The sequence below is a fragment of the Pseudorasbora parva genome, chromosome 24, assembly GCF_024679245.1.
Source record: "Pseudorasbora parva isolate DD20220531a chromosome 24, ASM2467924v1, whole genome shotgun sequence".
Lineage (NCBI taxonomy): Eukaryota > Metazoa > Chordata > Actinopteri > Cypriniformes > Gobionidae > Pseudorasbora > Pseudorasbora parva.
The window spans coordinates 21,557,421-21,575,381 of NC_090195.1; the positions used below are offsets into that span (position 1 = coordinate 21,557,421).

General features: G+C 41.6%; 1 protein-coding gene across 1 annotated transcript in view; it reads left to right on the forward strand.

The window, feature by feature from the left end:
- The first annotated feature begins 2,536 nt into the window (after positions 1 to 2,536).
- nphp3 (nephronophthisis 3) overlaps positions 2,537 to 17,961 on the forward strand; it is a 37,826-nt gene continuing 22,401 nt past the window's right edge. The window contains exons 1-8 of the mRNA XM_067435386.1: positions 2,537 to 2,802; positions 3,520 to 3,901; positions 8,956 to 9,081; positions 11,802 to 11,952; positions 12,531 to 12,683; positions 12,761 to 12,894; positions 12,976 to 13,136; positions 13,215 to 13,392. Of these exons, the coding sequence (XP_067291487.1) occupies positions 3,578 to 3,901; positions 8,956 to 9,081; positions 11,802 to 11,952; positions 12,531 to 12,683; positions 12,761 to 12,894; positions 12,976 to 13,136; positions 13,215 to 13,392 (1,227 nt within the window). The 5' untranslated portion in view covers positions 2,537 to 2,802; positions 3,520 to 3,577. The remainder of the gene's footprint in view (positions 2,803 to 3,519; positions 3,902 to 8,955; positions 9,082 to 11,801; positions 11,953 to 12,530; positions 12,684 to 12,760; positions 12,895 to 12,975; positions 13,137 to 13,214; positions 13,393 to 17,961) is intronic.

The window sequence follows — 17,961 nt, forward strand, 5'->3', positions numbered from 1 at the left end:
GCCATGTTTATTTCCTCGCCAGAGCATTTAACAGCAGCATGCAAGTAAGAAATGTATTTTTACATAGCATTTTTACAAAGATAACAAAGTTAAATCAAGATAGTAAGTTTTTTTCTGTTGATCTTTTTCCTGATTTATTTTTAGCAGTATGTACTGTATATTACTGTCACTTTAATACACAGATCTAATATGCACGTGATTTCTTTACTTGCTGTTTACGCTCACAGACATAACCGACTGTGTTTATGTGAACTTAGTGTGTTTTTGATGTAACCATGTTCGTATTTGACAGTTTAAGAGCATTAAGATGTGAAAGAGAACTTTATTTAATACTCATGAAATCCACTGTCTGACATCCAGCGTTTAGTGCGTGTGCTTCGAGTGTGTGCTCTCAGATTGCCAAATATGATAAACTTTCATGATAAAGAAGAACTGCAATGTCACGTGAGTGTGACCACTTTAGAGATGATAATCTAAACCAAACAGAAGTTTTAGTTTTCAGCAGAGTATCTGAGTTACCAGCTGTACAGGCTCCGCCCATTTCTGGAAAGAGGGATGGGGAGCAGCAGCTCATTTGCATTTAAAGATACATGCATGAAAATAGCATGTTTTTCCTTCCACTCAAATAAGCATTTACAACATGATATAATAAGATATGTGGGGTATATTGTGCTGAAACTTCATAGATACATAGATACACAAAGATTGTGGAAAACTCCTCAACACCGAACAAAATTATAAACGCAACACTTTTGTTTTTGCCACCATTTTTCATGACCTGAACTCGTCGATCTAAGACCCCCCCGTCTTAGATCGATGAGTTCAGGTCATGAAAAATGGGGGCAAAAACAAAAGTGTTGCGTTTATAATTTTGTGTTTTTTTTTTAGTATGGGTCGGCTTGACGTCGACACTTGTATGACTTGTATGGCCTGTACGGGCTCTTCTCCCGGTAGGGTGCGCGCGCGTGACTAGAGTGAGTGAGGAAATGCACGCCCATAAACACTCGCTCCTGAAAGTGCAGATCCACTCGTCCGTGAACACTTATGTCGTTATAGTCTGCGCCGCACGCCACTCTATTTCTATGGGTGACATCAAGCGACTTCAACGCTTCAGCAAAGCATTCCGGGTAGGCAGCGCTGCATTTGAACCGATTTGAACGCATAAATGACGGGAAGCTTCACAACATCGCTTCAGTCGCGTCGCAAAGTGGATCTCCACGGTCACTGCTGTCACAGGACTTCACCAAATCATACCAAAGAAGTGTTGTTTTTGACGGGAGCGGTCCCAGCGATAAAGGTTCGGTCCTGCTTTAGAAACAGGCAGTGAGTAAAACTGCTTCAAATGTCTATGTTGTTGGCTATCGTCGCGTGAGTAAACATCAGTAAACGACATGATCGTGTATAGTTAATTTATCAATGGAGCATGCGATCTATGGCGTGTGTTTAAATACATTTGTTTAGCTGACCACTATAGGTGTCAGTGTGTTTATTGTAAAACCACCCAAACATAAACCTAGCATTCTCACAAAGCATGCTTCGTCAAATGCTTCGTAACTTCGTCAAACGGTTACTCCATTGTTGTTCTATGTATAACGTTACACTAGTCTGACGTGCAAAACTGTTTTGCTTGCTACTGCTAAGGTTTAGTCGCATACAATAGTCCATAAACCGAATCATGTCCTCATAAACTGAGAGTAAACACACACAAATGTTGACAGGCCACTAAATACAGTACATACCACAGAGACCGACGTCCTGCTGTTGTTGCTTCTCCTGTTAAATGTATTTCAGCCTCCAGATCTGATTCTGGATCATATCTGTATTAGTTGAATCTGGGTAGCGTTTTCTTCTCCACGCTTGAGGACGTCACCGCTTTGTGCCCACTCGTCATTCTTTAGCTCCGCCCACACGATTCGCCTCCAGCCGCTCAGTTTTTTTTGGGAAAGACTCGGTACAGCCTATATTTCTTTAAATATAATAAGACTAAAGACTTTTCGGAGATGTGAAGGATGCAATACTACTCTATAGGTACTCAAGATTGACATGAGATTGACTGAAACTGAGTGCTTCACCCCCCTTTAATAGTAAGGGCTATTTTTTTCGCCTACAAGGCCTATATAGTAGGGAAGTATGCAAATTCGGAGGCAGCCTCTGTCTAGACTTCAGCTACACACTCAAAGGTAAGTATTTTTTCTTCACCAAAAAGTGAACGCAGCATGAAATTTAAAGGGATAGTTAGTTCACCCAAAATGTTTAATTCTGTCATCAATTACTCACGCTCTAATTGTTCCAAACTTGTATGGATTTCTTTCTTCTGCCTAACACAATACTATGAAATTCAATGTGTTTGGTTACCCATGCTTTAAAAAATATCTTCTTTTGTGTTTATTAGAAGAAGTAAATTCATACAGGTTTGGAACAATTTGAGGGTGAGTAAATTATGAGAGAATTTACATTTTTCGGTGAATTATCCCTTTAACGAAAACGCTTCAGGTTCACTTTTTGGTCAAACTGAGGACCCTTAGAAGAAGGCGTGCCTAGTAACGCGGTTGTCAGGAAGACAGCGGGGATAAAACGTGTGCATCTGGATAATTTGTTTACTTTTTTGCCTAAAATGCAAGCAGAGTTCATAAGCACGTTACTTGTCGATATGTATCTCGGGTCTTAAGATCGATAACAGTTTTTTCGTCCTGGATCTCCTTCGTTATCTCGGTTGGGTGGAGTATTTTTCTTCTCTCTGTCGAGATTCGTCCCGCCTGTCGTCTCCAGGATGACCGCAGGGTTCAAGACCGCAGTTTTAAGGTGATGCTTAAACTTTATTTTTCAAAATATGCAGTCAATAAAAGTCTAGCATGTGTTTGATTTTAATGTCAGTGTAAAGAAAAGGTAGTAAACTGCGTGTTAACCTATTAACGTTAGAACATTTACATCGTAAAATACTGTCTTTGTGCATAACTTCGTCACACCGTCTCATTAACGTTATTGTTTTCATTTTATAACGTTAATCTACATTGTGAGACAGACACTATACGTATGTATAATGGCATAGTTTTTTGTTTGTTTTTTTGTTTGTGTGTCACTGTCCTTGGAAAATATTGCCATGACGTTATAACTTGCTGAAAGAACTATGGGCTTTCTAATGGATTTTTAATGCTTTGACAACAAAATAGTTTTAAACATGAGTGTATAGTGCATAAACCACAGAACAAACATATCCAGTTGCTGTAATATGATATATTTAAGCCTAAACCTAGTCACAGACTAATGTATAATCAACATGTTTTAACTGAAAGCAACTTTTATCTAACTATCTTAAAATTTCCAGTGTCATTATTTTGTCTCAAGATGCACACCAGTAAAGTTATAAGGCATGTTTATAAAAAGCTACTTGAACTAAGACCTAATTCTGGCTTAATCAAACCCTGTCTGTGAAACCGGTCCATGATATCTCCTGAAATAAATCAAAACAAGACCTGTCGGTCCTGCTGCTCTACTGTTTTTGTTTCCTTCTTCCAACAGAACCAGCAATGTAGATTCTGGAAGAGTGATCTAGCTGACAGGCATCTTATTATTTGCTATGGGTACGGCATCCTCTCTGGTGAGCCCTGGTGAGGTGATTGAGGATGCGTATGGTGGTGAGGGAGGGGAGGCGTGCGAGATACCAGTGGAGGTGAAGCCAAAAGCACGTCTGCTGCGGAGCTCCTTCCGTCGCGGGCCTCGTGTCATCAGTGCCAGCTTCAAATCCAACGGATCGGTGGAACTGGAGTATGCGGCAGAGTATGAGCGCCTCAGGAAAGACTACGAGATCTTCAGGGTCAGCAAGAACAATGAGATCGCCTCCATGCAGAAGAAAGAAGCCAAGCTGGATGAGGAGAACAAGAGGCTGCGTGCTGAGCTGCAGGTTTGAGAGAGAATAAGATAATAAGTCCTTTTTATGTGGTTCAATGACAAATAAAAGTGATGGGCAGAAAAATAACGAAAACAAAGAAAACATATTTAAAAGTTTAAAACGCATGCCAATTTCTTAGCCATGTACAATTTCTGTTCATTTGTCTATTTATTGACTATTTCTATCACTGATCTATATCAGGCATACCACTGACAGGTGAATTGAATAACACTGCTTATCTCTGCATCACGGCACATGTTAGTGGGTGGGATATATTAGGCAGCAATTGAACATTTCAATTGTCCTCAAAGTTGATGTGTTAGAAGCAGAAAAAATGGCCTTTTTCAGTTTTTTGAGGGCCAAATTTTGTTGGTTAGACGACCATCAGAGCATCTCCAAAACTGCAGTTCTTGTGGGCTCTTCCCGCTCTGCAGTGGTCAGTATCTATCAAAAGTGGTCCAAGAAAGGAACAGTGGTAGGAACAGTGGTGGACCGGCAACAGGGTCATGGGCGGCCATTTCTCATTGATGCACATGGGGAGCGAAGGCTGGTCTGGTAGTCCATTCAAACAGACAAGTTAATTGCTCAAGAAGTTAATGCTGGTTCTGTTAGAAAAGTTACTGTAGCTTAAATTTACTGGGGGAACACATGGCACCAGGATGCACTATGGGAAGAAGGCAAGCCTGCGAGGCAGTGTGATGCTGTGGGCAATGTTCTGCTGGGAAACCTTGGGTCCTGCCATCCTTGTGGATGTTACTTTGACATGTTCCACCTACCTAAGCATTGTTGCAGACCATGTACACCCTTTCATGGAAATGGTATTCCCTGGTGGCTGTGGCCTCTTTCAGCAGGATAATGCACCCTGCCACAAAGAAAAAATGGTTAAGGAATGGTTTGAGGAGCACAACAACGAGTTTGAGATTTTGACTTGGCATCTGTGGGATGTGCTGAACAAACAAGTCAGATTCATGAAGGTCCCACCTTGCGACTTACAGGACATAAAGGATCTGCAGCTAACAAAATGGTGCCAGAAACCACAGCACACCTTCAGGGGTCTAGTGGAGTCCATGCCTCGATGGGTTAGGGCTGTTTTAGTAGCAAATGGGGACCAACACCATATTAGGAACATTTTTCATAATTTTCAAAATTATGATCTCAATTTTATACCTGATCGGTGTAAATTATAGTTATACAGTGGTTTCGGTTCATCTTTTAGATGGCTTTCCAAAACTTTTATACCAAAAAGTTTTTAAACTGTAGAAATAGGCTAGATTCAAGATCTTGAAGAACCACCAAGTGTTTATTTACAAAAATGAGAGAACTTAAGGCTACTGTATGCCATCTTTCCCAAATAAGGCAGAGTAAAATAAAATGATTCCAAACAGAGGGGTTAGGCAGACCAATACACATCAGATGAGCTTAATGGGATGTAGCCTCCTAAAACACTGATTACATTTAATAATTGGCAGCTATACGTAAAACTTGTTACACCGAAACTGGCTACTGTCACAAAGGACAAAACTATGGCAAGTTTTTTTTTTCTGTTATTATTATGAACATCTGATCTAGTTGAGCAACCAACTACATCAGATCCAAAAAATAAAATAATGCAAGCTACTGTATGCCAATTATTTATAGGGAATTTTACAGACATTCATTCAGGGAATTGATTATTTCTGAAAATGGGGCAATTCCCCCCTTATAGATGACTCTTGTTATACATTATCTCACCTAAATCTTTGATTATGCAGTGCATTTTTGTTTCTAAAGACATTTTTTTTCAGGTAGGTCTAACATTAGAATTGAGGTAAGACATACTAAAGAAATTTAATAAAGAATCAAATATAAATTAATATTGGTCTTCCCTGAATAAATTGGGTTAATCCTTACAAAAGTTGCAAAAGCTAGTCATTACAACAACAACAACAACAAAGTTAGTCCTTAACGTTGCAAAAGTTAGCCATTCAAGAGCAGTGAGTTTCATTAAGGTTCATCAAACAACAAGACAAAGATAAACTGAGAGACAACAGCAGTTTATTCTACTGCTTTCACTTTAAGAGTGAATACAGGGATATGGTTATGTTAGACAAATGTTAACGTTCACTCGCGAGTCACGACGGGCAGGGGTTTATGTGCAGACTCGACAAGACGGTAACATACATTTTGTGTGTACAGGTCCTTCTCAAAAAATTAGCATATTGTGATAAAGTTCATTATTTTCCACAATGTAATGATAAAAATTAAACTTTCATATATTTTAGATTCATTGCACACCAACTGAAAAATTTCAGGTCTTTTATTGTTTTAATACTGATGATTTTGGCATACAGCTCAAGAAAACCCAAAATTCCTATCTCAAAAAATTAGCATATCATGAAAAGGTTCTCTAAATGAGCTATAAACCTAATCATCTGAATCAACTAATTAACTCTAAACACCTGCAAAAGATTCCTGAGGCTTTTAAACACTCCCAGCCTGGTTCATTACTCAAAACCGCAATCATGGGTAAGACTGCCGACCTGACTGCTGTCCAGAAGGCCATCATTGACACCCTCAAGCGAGAGGGAAAGACACAGAAAGACATTTCTGAACGAATAGGCTGTTCCCAGAGTGCTGTATCAAGGCACCTCAGTGGGAAGTCTGTGGGAAGGAAAAAGTGTGGCAAAAAACGCTGCACAAGGTGAAGAGGTGACCGGACCCTGAGGAAGATTGTGGAGAAGGACCGATTCCAGACCTTGGGGGACCTGCGGAAGCAGTGGACTGAGTTTGGAGTAGAAACATCCAGAGCCACCGTGCACAGGTGTGTGCAGGAAATGGGCTACAGGTGCCGCATTCCCCAGGTCAAGCCACTTTTGGGCTACAGAGAAGCAGCACTGGACTGTTGCTCAGTGGTCCAAAGTACTTTTTTCGGATGAAAGCAAATTTTGCATGTCATTCGGAAATCAAGGTGCCAGAGTCTGGAGGAAGACTGGGGAGGAGGAAATGCCAATATGCCTGAAGTCCAGTGTCAAGTACCCACAGTCAGTGATGGTCTGGGGTGCCATGTCAGCTGCTGGTGTTGGTCCACTGTGTTTTATCAAGGGCAGGGTCAATGCAGCTAGCTATCAGGAGATTTTGGAGCACTTCCTGCTTCCATCTGCTGAAAAGCTTTATGGAGATGAAAATTTTGTTTGTCAGCACGACCTGGCACCTGCTCACAGTGCCAAAACCACTGGTAAATGGTTTACTGACCATGGTATTACTGCGCTCCATTGGCCTGCCAACTCTCCTGACCTGAACCCCATAGAGAATCTGTGGGATATTGTGAAGAGAAAGTTGAGACGCGATTCCCAACACTGGATGAACTTAAGGCATCCTGGGCCTCCATAACACCTCAGCAGTGCCACAGGCTGATCGCCTCCATGCCACGCCGCATTGAAGCAGTCATTTCTGCAAAAGGATTCCCGACCAAGTATTAAGTGCATAACTGAACATAATTCTTTGAAGGTTGACTTTTTTTGTATTAAAAACCCTTTTCTTTTATTGGTCGGATGAAATATGCACATTTTTTGCGATAGGAATTTTGGGTTTTCATGAGCTGTATGCCAAAATCATCAGTATTAAAACAATAAAAGACCTGAAATATTTCAGTTGGTGTGCAATGAATCTAAAATATAAAGTTTAATTTGTATCATTACATTATGGAAAATAATGAACTTTATCACAATATGCTAATTTTTTGAGAAGGATCTGTATTTGACCATTGCAACGCAATTTGTACTCGCAAGCTTTTTGTGAGATGCGCTGTGTGTGTGTCAGGTGTGTGTGTTAGATTACGGTCTCTTGGACAGCGCGTGAGTGCTGAGTGAACACTGGCAATACTTAAAAATAATTGCAAATGATAAACTTTAGTGACGATGCGACACTGCCTCGATTGTGCAAGTGGCAAATCCTGTGTCAACTGTGCAGCTCAATTTTAGTTGCAGATGCGATGCGCTGATGTGAAGCCATTTGAGCACTTTGAGAGTGAAAGAGAGAGAGAGAGAGAGCGTGCGGGCACGCAGTGATTCACTCGCTCTGTTTGTGAACTCAAGTCTCACAGACTTTGTAAGTTATTTAATACAGAATATGAATTGTACCTCACCTTCAGCAATTTAATTATTTTACCCGCACCTGAAAGAGAATGAGACTGTGCCTCTTAATGTCATGCCCTCGCTCTCACAACATGCGCGCGACTTTGTGTCGTAAGCATGTGATCGTTTTATGAGATCGGCCTTTTTAGAGACCGCCGATAAATCATCCCAAAGCGATTATCGGCCGATTGAAATCGGTTGCCGATCGATCGGAGCACCCCTTAGTTAAAATAGCAATTTTCTCTCTATTTACAAATAGTTGGAAACATTTGGGATATTGTAGGTACTCAACTGAACAAAATATATAACACTGGCCTAGTGGTTTTTGGATATTTTACTGCAAAAATACTACATAGTGCACCTTTAAAATAAGATATATTTTTAAGGTACATATTAAATATGAGATGTATAAATGTGTATAGCTCTACCAGTCTTTCACATTGCTGTTGGGTGACTTTATGCAACTTCTGGGCACTTTGTACTTAAACTTTACCTTACAATTACACTTTTTCTTAGCCTACAGCAAACAGTGTTTCAGACTATTGAATGTGGAGCATGCAATTGCGTTAGCTGCAGGATCAGTAAAGGCCAATCAGCTTGCGTCATGTGGCTATGATATGATTGCTTGATGTAATGTGAAATGTATATCACAAGTGATGACATTTTATAACCTGATCCAACTTTGAATTTGTTATAAAAAGGTAAAAATAGCTGAATTATAACAAGACTGACCTTGATGCAGTTATAAGAACCTTTTCTTTGGTTTTCTTTCAGGTTTTATTATTTTTAAGGCATATTTCTGCATGTTTGTTGCACCCCATGACTTTGATTTGGTGGACAAAAGTTTTTCAAATGTGAAAACACAATGAAGCAGATCTTTTTTTTTTTTTTGGATATTTAATTATTTTAATAATGTTTTTTTCCTTTATTTTGATATCATTTTCTGATTGTCAGGCTCTTCAGAAGACTTACCAGAAGATTCTTCGAGAGAAGGAAAGTGCCCTGGAGGCAAAGTATCAAGCCATGGAGAGAGCTGCCACCTTTGAGCACGACAGAGACAAGGTCAAAAGGCAATTTAAGGTGTGAATCTTATTCTCTTCTCTCTCACACAGGAATATTAAAGAGATAGTTAACCCAAAAAACTTTTTTTTTTTTCAACATTTACTCACCCTCATGTCTTTCCAAGCTTGTAAGACTTGTTCATCTTCAAAACACAAATGAAGATCTTTTTGATAAAAAACGAAGAGCTTTCTGTCCCTCCATAGACAGCTATGCAACTACCACTTTGATACTTAAAAAAGTAAAATCCCAAAACTAATCTATATTAATTTTCTGAAGAGACTTGATCACTTTATATGATGAGCAGATGATTTCCCAGGCCGCCGAGCATGTCAAGCTCAAATGGAACCCTCCACTGTGTCCAAAGCCGTCTCCGTTGAATGAATCAATGAATGAATAAATGAATGAATGAATGAATGAATGAATGAATGAATGAGGCATTTATATAGCGCTTTCATATGTACTTCTGTTTACCCAAAGCGTTTACAATCATGTCAGGGGTCTCTCCTCAACCACCACCAGTGTGCAGCATCCACTTGGATGATGCGATGGCAGCCACAGTACCACGGCGCCAGTGCGCTCACCACACACCAGCGATAGGTGGAGGGAGGGTGATAGAGACAATTGGCAATTCAGTGGATGGGGATTATTAGGAGGCCATGATTGGTAAGGGCCAATCAAGGGAATTTGGCTTTGATTAAACCAAATTATTGGTTTATCGGGGTGGTCCACGCTGTTTCTCGTGGTGTTGTTCGTCGGTTCATATTCTGACGTATGTCTCTGTTCCTTCCTTCAGGGAATGAGGGTTACATGCGTAGATGTTAGTTTTACAATCTCTTTATGAACTTTTTGAGGCGTCCAAAATGTAGTTATGTAGCTTTCAATGGAGGGACAGAAAGCCCTCAGAAATGTAATCCAAAATATCTTCATGTGGTTTTGGAACAACATGAGGGTGACCAATGACAGAATTTTCCTTTTTGGGTGAACTCACCCAACTGACTTAATCAAAATTCTTACCTTGCACAATTCTAAATCTCCCCTAACTCCCTTATCTTATCTTTTTAGCCTGTAGTCTAGTTTCAGTCTGCCTGTCAGTGAAAACCCCGTTTTTCACAACAAACCGTGGCTCCTCCTCCACCTTCACTACCATGGATGGCAGGGAGGCCAAGGTAGACGGGCATCTCACCGGTTGAGCATGCCGTCACAATGCAACTGTGTCCGGCGGCCACCAATTGGAGGAGTAGTCTGTATTACCCATCCCGGGACTGTAAGTTCTCATCCAACAGATAAGGCTTACAGAGCCTGTGGACAGGCCGCCTCGGCTCTCCATGTCATGGCGCTGCTTCAGGTCTATCAGGCCAAGGCGCTCTTGAACAAGGCCCAGGAGGGTGGTCCTGACCAGCCTATTATGGACAAGCTGCGAACCACCACTGACCTCACCCTCTGGGCGATGAAGATGATGGCGTGGTGCTTGGTTGGTCAGGCGATGCCCACACTTGTACTATTGCTCAACCTGGCCGACATGAGGGAAACCGACAAGTATCGGCAACGCGGTTTAAAACTTTGCCACCAAGCGGTTTTCGGTCGCACAGAAGCAGACGGAGGCGATCCGGCACATCCTTCCCCAGTGGTCTGCTGCAGTGCCTCCACCCAACCACCGGTCCCTACGTTTTTACCTCGTTGGTTGGTTTGCAGCGATCGATCTGAAGGATGCATACTTTTATGTCTCGATTCTCCCTTGACACAGACTGTTTCTACGGTTTGTGTTCGAGTGGCGGGCAGATCAGTAAAATGTCCTACCCTTTCGGCCGCCCCTTTCGCCCCGTGTCTTCATGAAAGTCGCCGAGGCGGCCATTGCTCCTATAAGAGATCGTGGTGTTTGCATCCTCAATGACCATCCTCGACGACAATCCTTGCCCAGTTGAGAAAGCAGTTGTGCGAACGCAGGGACTTGGTTCTCAGTCACCTCAGCCAGTTGGGTCTTGGGGTCAACTGGGACAAGAGCAAACTCTCCCCTGTGCAGAGGATGGTAAAAAAAACAAATGCGTGGGCGGAGTGCTGCATGCAAATTCTGCACTTGATCATGGATAGAGCTGTATGATTAATGATTAAAAGATCACAATCTCGATTCAAACACCCGCACAATCTTATTCCTAAATGACCATGATTCTGCTGTGCTATGTCTTTTATGCCTCTTTCACATCACAAGTGTCAGTGGAGCGTGAACGGGTGTATTTTGCCACTGTCCATGTTGTGGTGATGAGTGTTTAAAAAAAGTTTTTGTCATTGAAATATTAATTTTAAAAATGTATTCACATACACTGAGTTATCCAATAACAAAACAAAACAAGTAAATATGAACAAGACATTGATTAACTAAAATGTTTCTTCTTTAAAAAAAAAAAAAATAGACTGCATCTTTTAAAAAGACTATAAAGCAGTGACCATTTTTTCAGAACCTCTATTTTGCATGTTATTTTGTTTGGTTGTCTGATGTTTTCTTTTCTTCAGAATCATTGGAGGATTGCAAATCTCAATTTTTTACAAAAAATTAAATAAAATCGTGATTCTCAATTTATCCAGAATCGTGCAGCTTTTAGTCTCGGATGCCCACAATAGCTGCCCAGAGCCGTTGCAAATATGGCTGCAGAGTGAACAGTCTTTCCTTGAAAGGAACTTTGATTCTTTACCTCACCTATGTGTTTCCTTTATCTTCATCTCTGCCCTAAATCACCCGGCAGATATTTCGGGAGACTAAAGAAAAGGAAATTCAGGATTTGCTGCGGGCAAAACGAGATCTGGAGTCAAAACTTCAACAGCTGCAGGCTCAAGGCATTCAGATTTATGATCCAGCCGACTCAGATTCAGACGACAACCACACAACTGTCACCAGTAAGAATGTTACCTAATAACTTTCACAAAGGAAACACATTCTGAATAAAATCACCTGCATCGTCTGCATGTTCAGATGCATGATTCAGTTTTTTTTGCATTGACTCACTTTTCTTTGAAAGAGGAAGTCACCTCTCAGGTTCTCTTTTTTTGATGAATTTTGAGGAAATAAAGATAATAAGATAAATAAATATCACCCTTATATGTGATATATAATTATATATCTCCAATATTGACAATATTGGACAGAAAAAAAGCTACTATTTTGCTGAATGTAGCACTGTGACCGTAGCTGTACGTATATGTATTTCTTTATCTAGTCTTTGTTTAATATATTTATTTACTTAATTGACAATTAAATTTAATTATAAAATTATGATTATTTATAATTGTATTACTTATGCCATGAATATAGCCTAAATTATCTGTCTATCTATCTGTCTGTCAAAAAAAAGTAAACATTTCTACTGTACAGCTAAATATTTTTAAGCATAATTTCCCAAAACTCTTTACTGTTAATCCTAGATTTTAAAGCGACAGAATCCGTTTATTTTACCCGTGCTATACTCTGTTTGCAGCTGCTGGAACTCAGTGTGAGTACTGGAGTGGTGGTGTGTTGGGCAGCGAGCCGTCTATGGGCAGTATGATGCAGTTACAGCAGACACACCGAGGTCCAGAGTTTGCTCACAGTCTCATCGACGTGGAGGGGCCGTTTGCCAATGTCAGCCGAGGTGAATTTGCACCTGTGCTTGTGTCTGTGTGTAGATGTTCTCGCTTACGTGTTGATGTTTGTGCCTTTGTGTTTCAGATGATTGGGATGCAGCCGTGGCTAGTCTGCTGCAAGTTTCTCCTCACGTCTCTCAGGCTCTGTGGAGTAACACAGTCCGCTGCTACCTCATATACACACAGGAGACCAAAGCAGAGCTGCAGACTTTTATACAGGTACAAATGCTCTTATAACACCTCTTAAATAATCATTCTCACATTTTTATCTCTCTACATCTATTCATCTCTCTCTTTCAGACTCATTCTTTGAAGCTGCAGAGGTTTTGTGAGGGTTTGGGTCATTTCTGCCTGTACGTGTCATTCCCTGAGGAGAAGGCCGCTCTTTATGCTGCTGAACGCAGGCAGGAGATCGAGAGGAGCTCTGTTTGTGTGCTGCTACTCAAGTCATCAGTGTCTAGGTGTCTCTCTTATCATTCTCACAATTTTTATCATGTTGTCATTGACATGCATCTCATGTATCTGTTTTGCTGTTTTAGCTGTGTTGTAGAGGATGTGGAGGAGGCGTTTGTGAAGACACCAGACTCTCGTCCTCTCTTGCTGTATTTGCGAACGGGTGACAGAAAAGGAGAAAAGGAGGAGGTGTCCACCCTCAGTCCAGCCACCAGAGACCTGCTGGAGAGAGTTAACAAAGCTGACAAAAGTGCCAAACTCAAGGTAGAGTCAAATGATTCATATGGGTTTCAAATTTCTTATTTCTTAACATTTCTATTTTTAGAAGTTCAGTACGTCACATCTCAAACATTCCACGACCTTTAAATGCAGATTCAAAATGCTCAATCGGCGAAACCGAGTGCTGACTTAATGCTCACAGACAAAACCCACCGAAGTCTCTGTTGCCAACCTTGTTTATGTCTGTTGTAGCAGTGTGAATTGGCCTTTAAAAGGTTCTTCTGATTCTAAGGGTTTTAAAAGTTCCTAAAAATATTTGAATGGGGGGGTGAAACACTCAGTTTCAGTCAGTGTCATGTCAATCTTGATTACCTATAGAGTAGCATTGCATCCTGCATATCTCCGAAAAGTCTTTATTTTTTTTATAATTATATAAGAAAGATGCGCTGTTCCGAGTCTTTCCGAAAAAAGCCGAGCGGGTGGGGGCGTGTCGTGTGAGCGGAGCTAAATAATGACGTGTGCAGCAGCGCGCTGCTATTGTGTTGAGTCGAGTGCGTCGTAAAGCTGTGTCATCCCTAACAGCGGGAAAAAAACTTTATTCAAAATAAAAATATGGCTTTTAATCAGATACAGCCATACATCTATGATCCGGAATCAGACCCAGAGGCTGCAGTTGAACAGGAGCAGCAGCAAAAACGACTAGAGCAGGACGTCTCTATGTGGTACAAGTTATACACTAACTATATAATATGCTTAGCGGCTTGTGTTATTTACATATTTATACTTGAATTATATCGTCGTATTTTTGTCTTTGAAGGTGTACATGTGGGAAGTGCAGTTGTGCACGTGTGTTTGTGTGTTTACGCGTGGTTTGTGTAGACAGGTTAAGTTAGTGTTTACATAGAAAGACACGGAATAGTAGCGTATTTGAATGAAGAAGCGTGCTTATTTAGTTCAACATATTTCACCACTCTTTGTGTATTGTTGTTTGGAGTGCTTTTACAATACACAAACATAAAGTTACACATATAGTGGCCAGCTAAACAAATGTACACGCACTACACATCGCATTCTCCATTGATCAATTAACTATACGTGATCATGTTTGGGCTACGAGCATAGGCAAAAACACAGACATTTGAAGCAGTCTTACTCACAGCCTGCGGTTCTAACGTTGGGACTGCTCCATCCTTCAGCATTAGGCGATCGGGAAAAGCCGGCGTCAAGCTGGGCCTTGTTTATGAAACAGTCGGCACCGAAATGCAGCGAACAGATATAAACATTCGCGCAACTCAGTTGCTGATCCGGAAAAGCAAATTACATCCACTGTTGCCTTAACGCGGGGGTTTTGGGGAATCTGTGCAGGACTGTCTTGGTCTGGCAACCAAAAACGCACTTTTTTTGGTGACATTGTTATGTGCACATCACCTGTCCAGCATCCTACAAGCCAGCGCTTTGATGGGCGTAGCCTGTTACTTTCGCTCTCTCCCTCTCTCTCTCTCTCTCTCTCTCTCTCTCTCTCTCTCTCTCTCACGCGCTTCCGGTAGAATTGTCCGTAAGGCCCATACAAGGAAATTCCGCCCCCATTAACGTCAAAGGGGACGCATGATCTCAAAAAACTTGCCGAAACTTATGACTAACCGGAAGTAGTATTTTTGACAAAGAAATACTCCCATCAAACGTCCACCTTAACTTTTGAAACTTTGTCTATGTTTAGTATGGGATTCCAAGTCTTTAACAGTGTAAAAAGATCAGTATGCATGAAACAGCATTTCACCCCCCCCTTTAAGTTTGTTTTAAGAATTCTAAAGATGGATCCGGTGATTTTGTTTGTATCTTCCTAATATCGTTTGGTCCCGAACGATCCTTTTGCTGCCGAAAATGCCCCGACCGCACACTAGAAGGTGTGCTGTGGCATCTGGCACCAAGATGTTAGCAGCAGATCCTTTAAGTTATGTAAGTTGCAAGATTGGGCCTTCATGAATCGGACTTGTTTGTTCAGCACATCCCATAGATGCTCGACTGGATTGAGATCTGGGGAATTTGGTGGCGATGTCAACACCTCAAACTCATTGTTGTCACCCATTCCTGAACCATTTTTGCTTTGTGGCAGGGTGCATTATCCTGCTGAAAGAGGCCATAGCCACCAGAAAATAGAGCTTACATGAAAGGGTGTACATGGTCCGCAACAATGCTTATGTAGGTGGTGCGTGTTAAAGTAACATCCTCATGGATGGCATGACCCAAGGTTTCCCAGCATAACATTGCCAAAGGAAAACACTGCCTCCGCTGGCTTGCCTTCTTCCCATAGTGCATCTTGGTGCCGAGTGTTCCCCAGGTAAGTGACACACAAACGGCCATCCACGTGATGTAAAAGAAAATGTGATTCACCAGGCCACCTTCTTCCATTCCATTGCTTTGTGGTCCAGTTCTGATACTCACAGGGTCAGCATGGGTATTCTAACTGATCTGCAGCTATGCAGCCCCATACGCAACAAACTGTGATGCACTGTGTATTCTGACACCTTTCTATCAGAACCAGCATTAACCTTGATCCTATTCCCACTCACCTCCTTCAGGCTATTTCTTCTTCAATCACTACTGCACTCACTCACATTGTCAACACTTCTCTTCACACGGGCACCTTTCCCACAGCATTTAAGCAGGCTCGGGTAACCCCACTGCTTAAGAAACCCTCTCTGAATCCAGCACTTTTAGAAAACTACCGACCGGTATCCCTTCTGCCTTTCATTGCAAAGACCCTTGAGCGAGTTGTGTTCAATCAACTCTCTATGTTTCTTGAACGGGACAACCTCCTAGACAACAACCAATCCGGCTTCAAAAGCGGCCATTCAACCGAGACTGCCTTGCTCTCGGTAACTGAGGCACTGAGACTGGCAAAAGCAGCTTCCAAATCCTCAGTGCTCATTCTGCTGGATCTGTCTGCTGCTTTTGACACAGTTAACCACCAGATCCTCCTGTCAACACTTAAGAGGACGGGGATCTCAGGATCTGCTCTCCAGTGGTTCAGGTCTTACCTCTCTGGTAGGTCCTACAGGGTGTCATGGAGAGGTGAAGTGTCTAAGTCACATCATCTAGCTACTGGGGTTCCACAGGGCTCAGTCCTTGGACCACTTCTCTTCTCCATCTACATGTCATCATTAGGTTCTGTCATTCAGAAACACGGCTTCTCCTATCACTGCTATGCTGATGACACTCAACTCTACTTCTCATTTCAACCAGATGATCCTACAGTCAGTGTTCGTATCGCTGCCTGTCTGACAGACATTTCTGACTGGATGAAAGAGCATCATCTTAAACTCAATCTTGCAAAGACAGAATTACTTGTTTTCTCAACCAACCCAGCACTTCATCAAAATTTCTCCATTCAGCTTGGTTCATCGACCATAACTCCATCAAGGACAGCAAGAAACCTTGGAGTTGTGATTGATGACCAGTTAAACTTCACTGACCACATTACTGCAACAGCCCGGTCCTGCAGATTTGACTTATACAACAGTAGAAAGATTAGACCCTTCCTACCAGAACAGGCTGCACAACTCCTGGTTCAAACTCTTGTTCTCTCCAGACTGGATTATTGTAATGCTCTTCTGGCTGGGCTTCCAGCATGCACTATCAAACCCTTGCAGCTGATCCAGAATGCAGCGGCGAGAGTGGTCTTTAATGAGCCGAAGAGAGCGCATGTTACGCCTCTCTTCATCAAACTGCACTGGTTGCCAATGGCTGCTCGCATCAAATTCAAGGCACTAGTTATCGCCTACAAAACAACCACTGGCTCTGCACCAATATACCTAAACTCACTTGTTCAGACTTACACACCCTCCAGAAGCTTGCGTTCTGCGAGTGAGCGGCGCCTCGTGGTTCCATCCCAAAGAGGCATGAAATCGCTCTCACGGACATTTTCCTGGACCGTTCCCACCTGGTGGAATGACCTGCCGATCTCAATGCTTGCTGCCGAGTCTGTAGCCATTCTTAAAAAACATCTTAAGACACATCTTTTCCACTTGCACTTGACCAATACAGAATAGCACTTACTGATCACCACAGCAACGACCAAAAGCGCACACTCCTGGATCATATCTACGTCTCTCATCCGGATTTGTGCCTTCAGGCGGGTGTGTTACATAGTTATCATAACTATCAGAATCCAGTGTTCTGTATATTGCGTACGAGAGTTTTTGTTGTAGATGGCTATTGCTGCGCGTTTAGCTAGAATACAAAACCAACCCATTGGGCCACTGAATCTGCATTAACGACAACAGCTGGGGCAACAGCCTTAGTCCTAATGGGTTGTTATCATAGCTATCAAAATCCAGTGTTCGGCACTTTGCGTACGTGAGTTTTTGTTGTAGATGTCTGTCTTTAAAAAAAAAAAAAAAAATGTTGTGTATTGTGCTAATTAATTGAGATTTCTTACAGCTCTTACAGGTTGTTGGCCTTGTCTGTTCCGTTGCTTCTATTACTATCCCCTTTTTTGTAAGTCGCTTTGGATAAAAGCGTCTGCTAAATGATTAAATGTAAATGTAAATGTAATCCCACATTTTTGTAATTTGTTTTGGGCCTGGGCTGTATATATATATATATATATATATA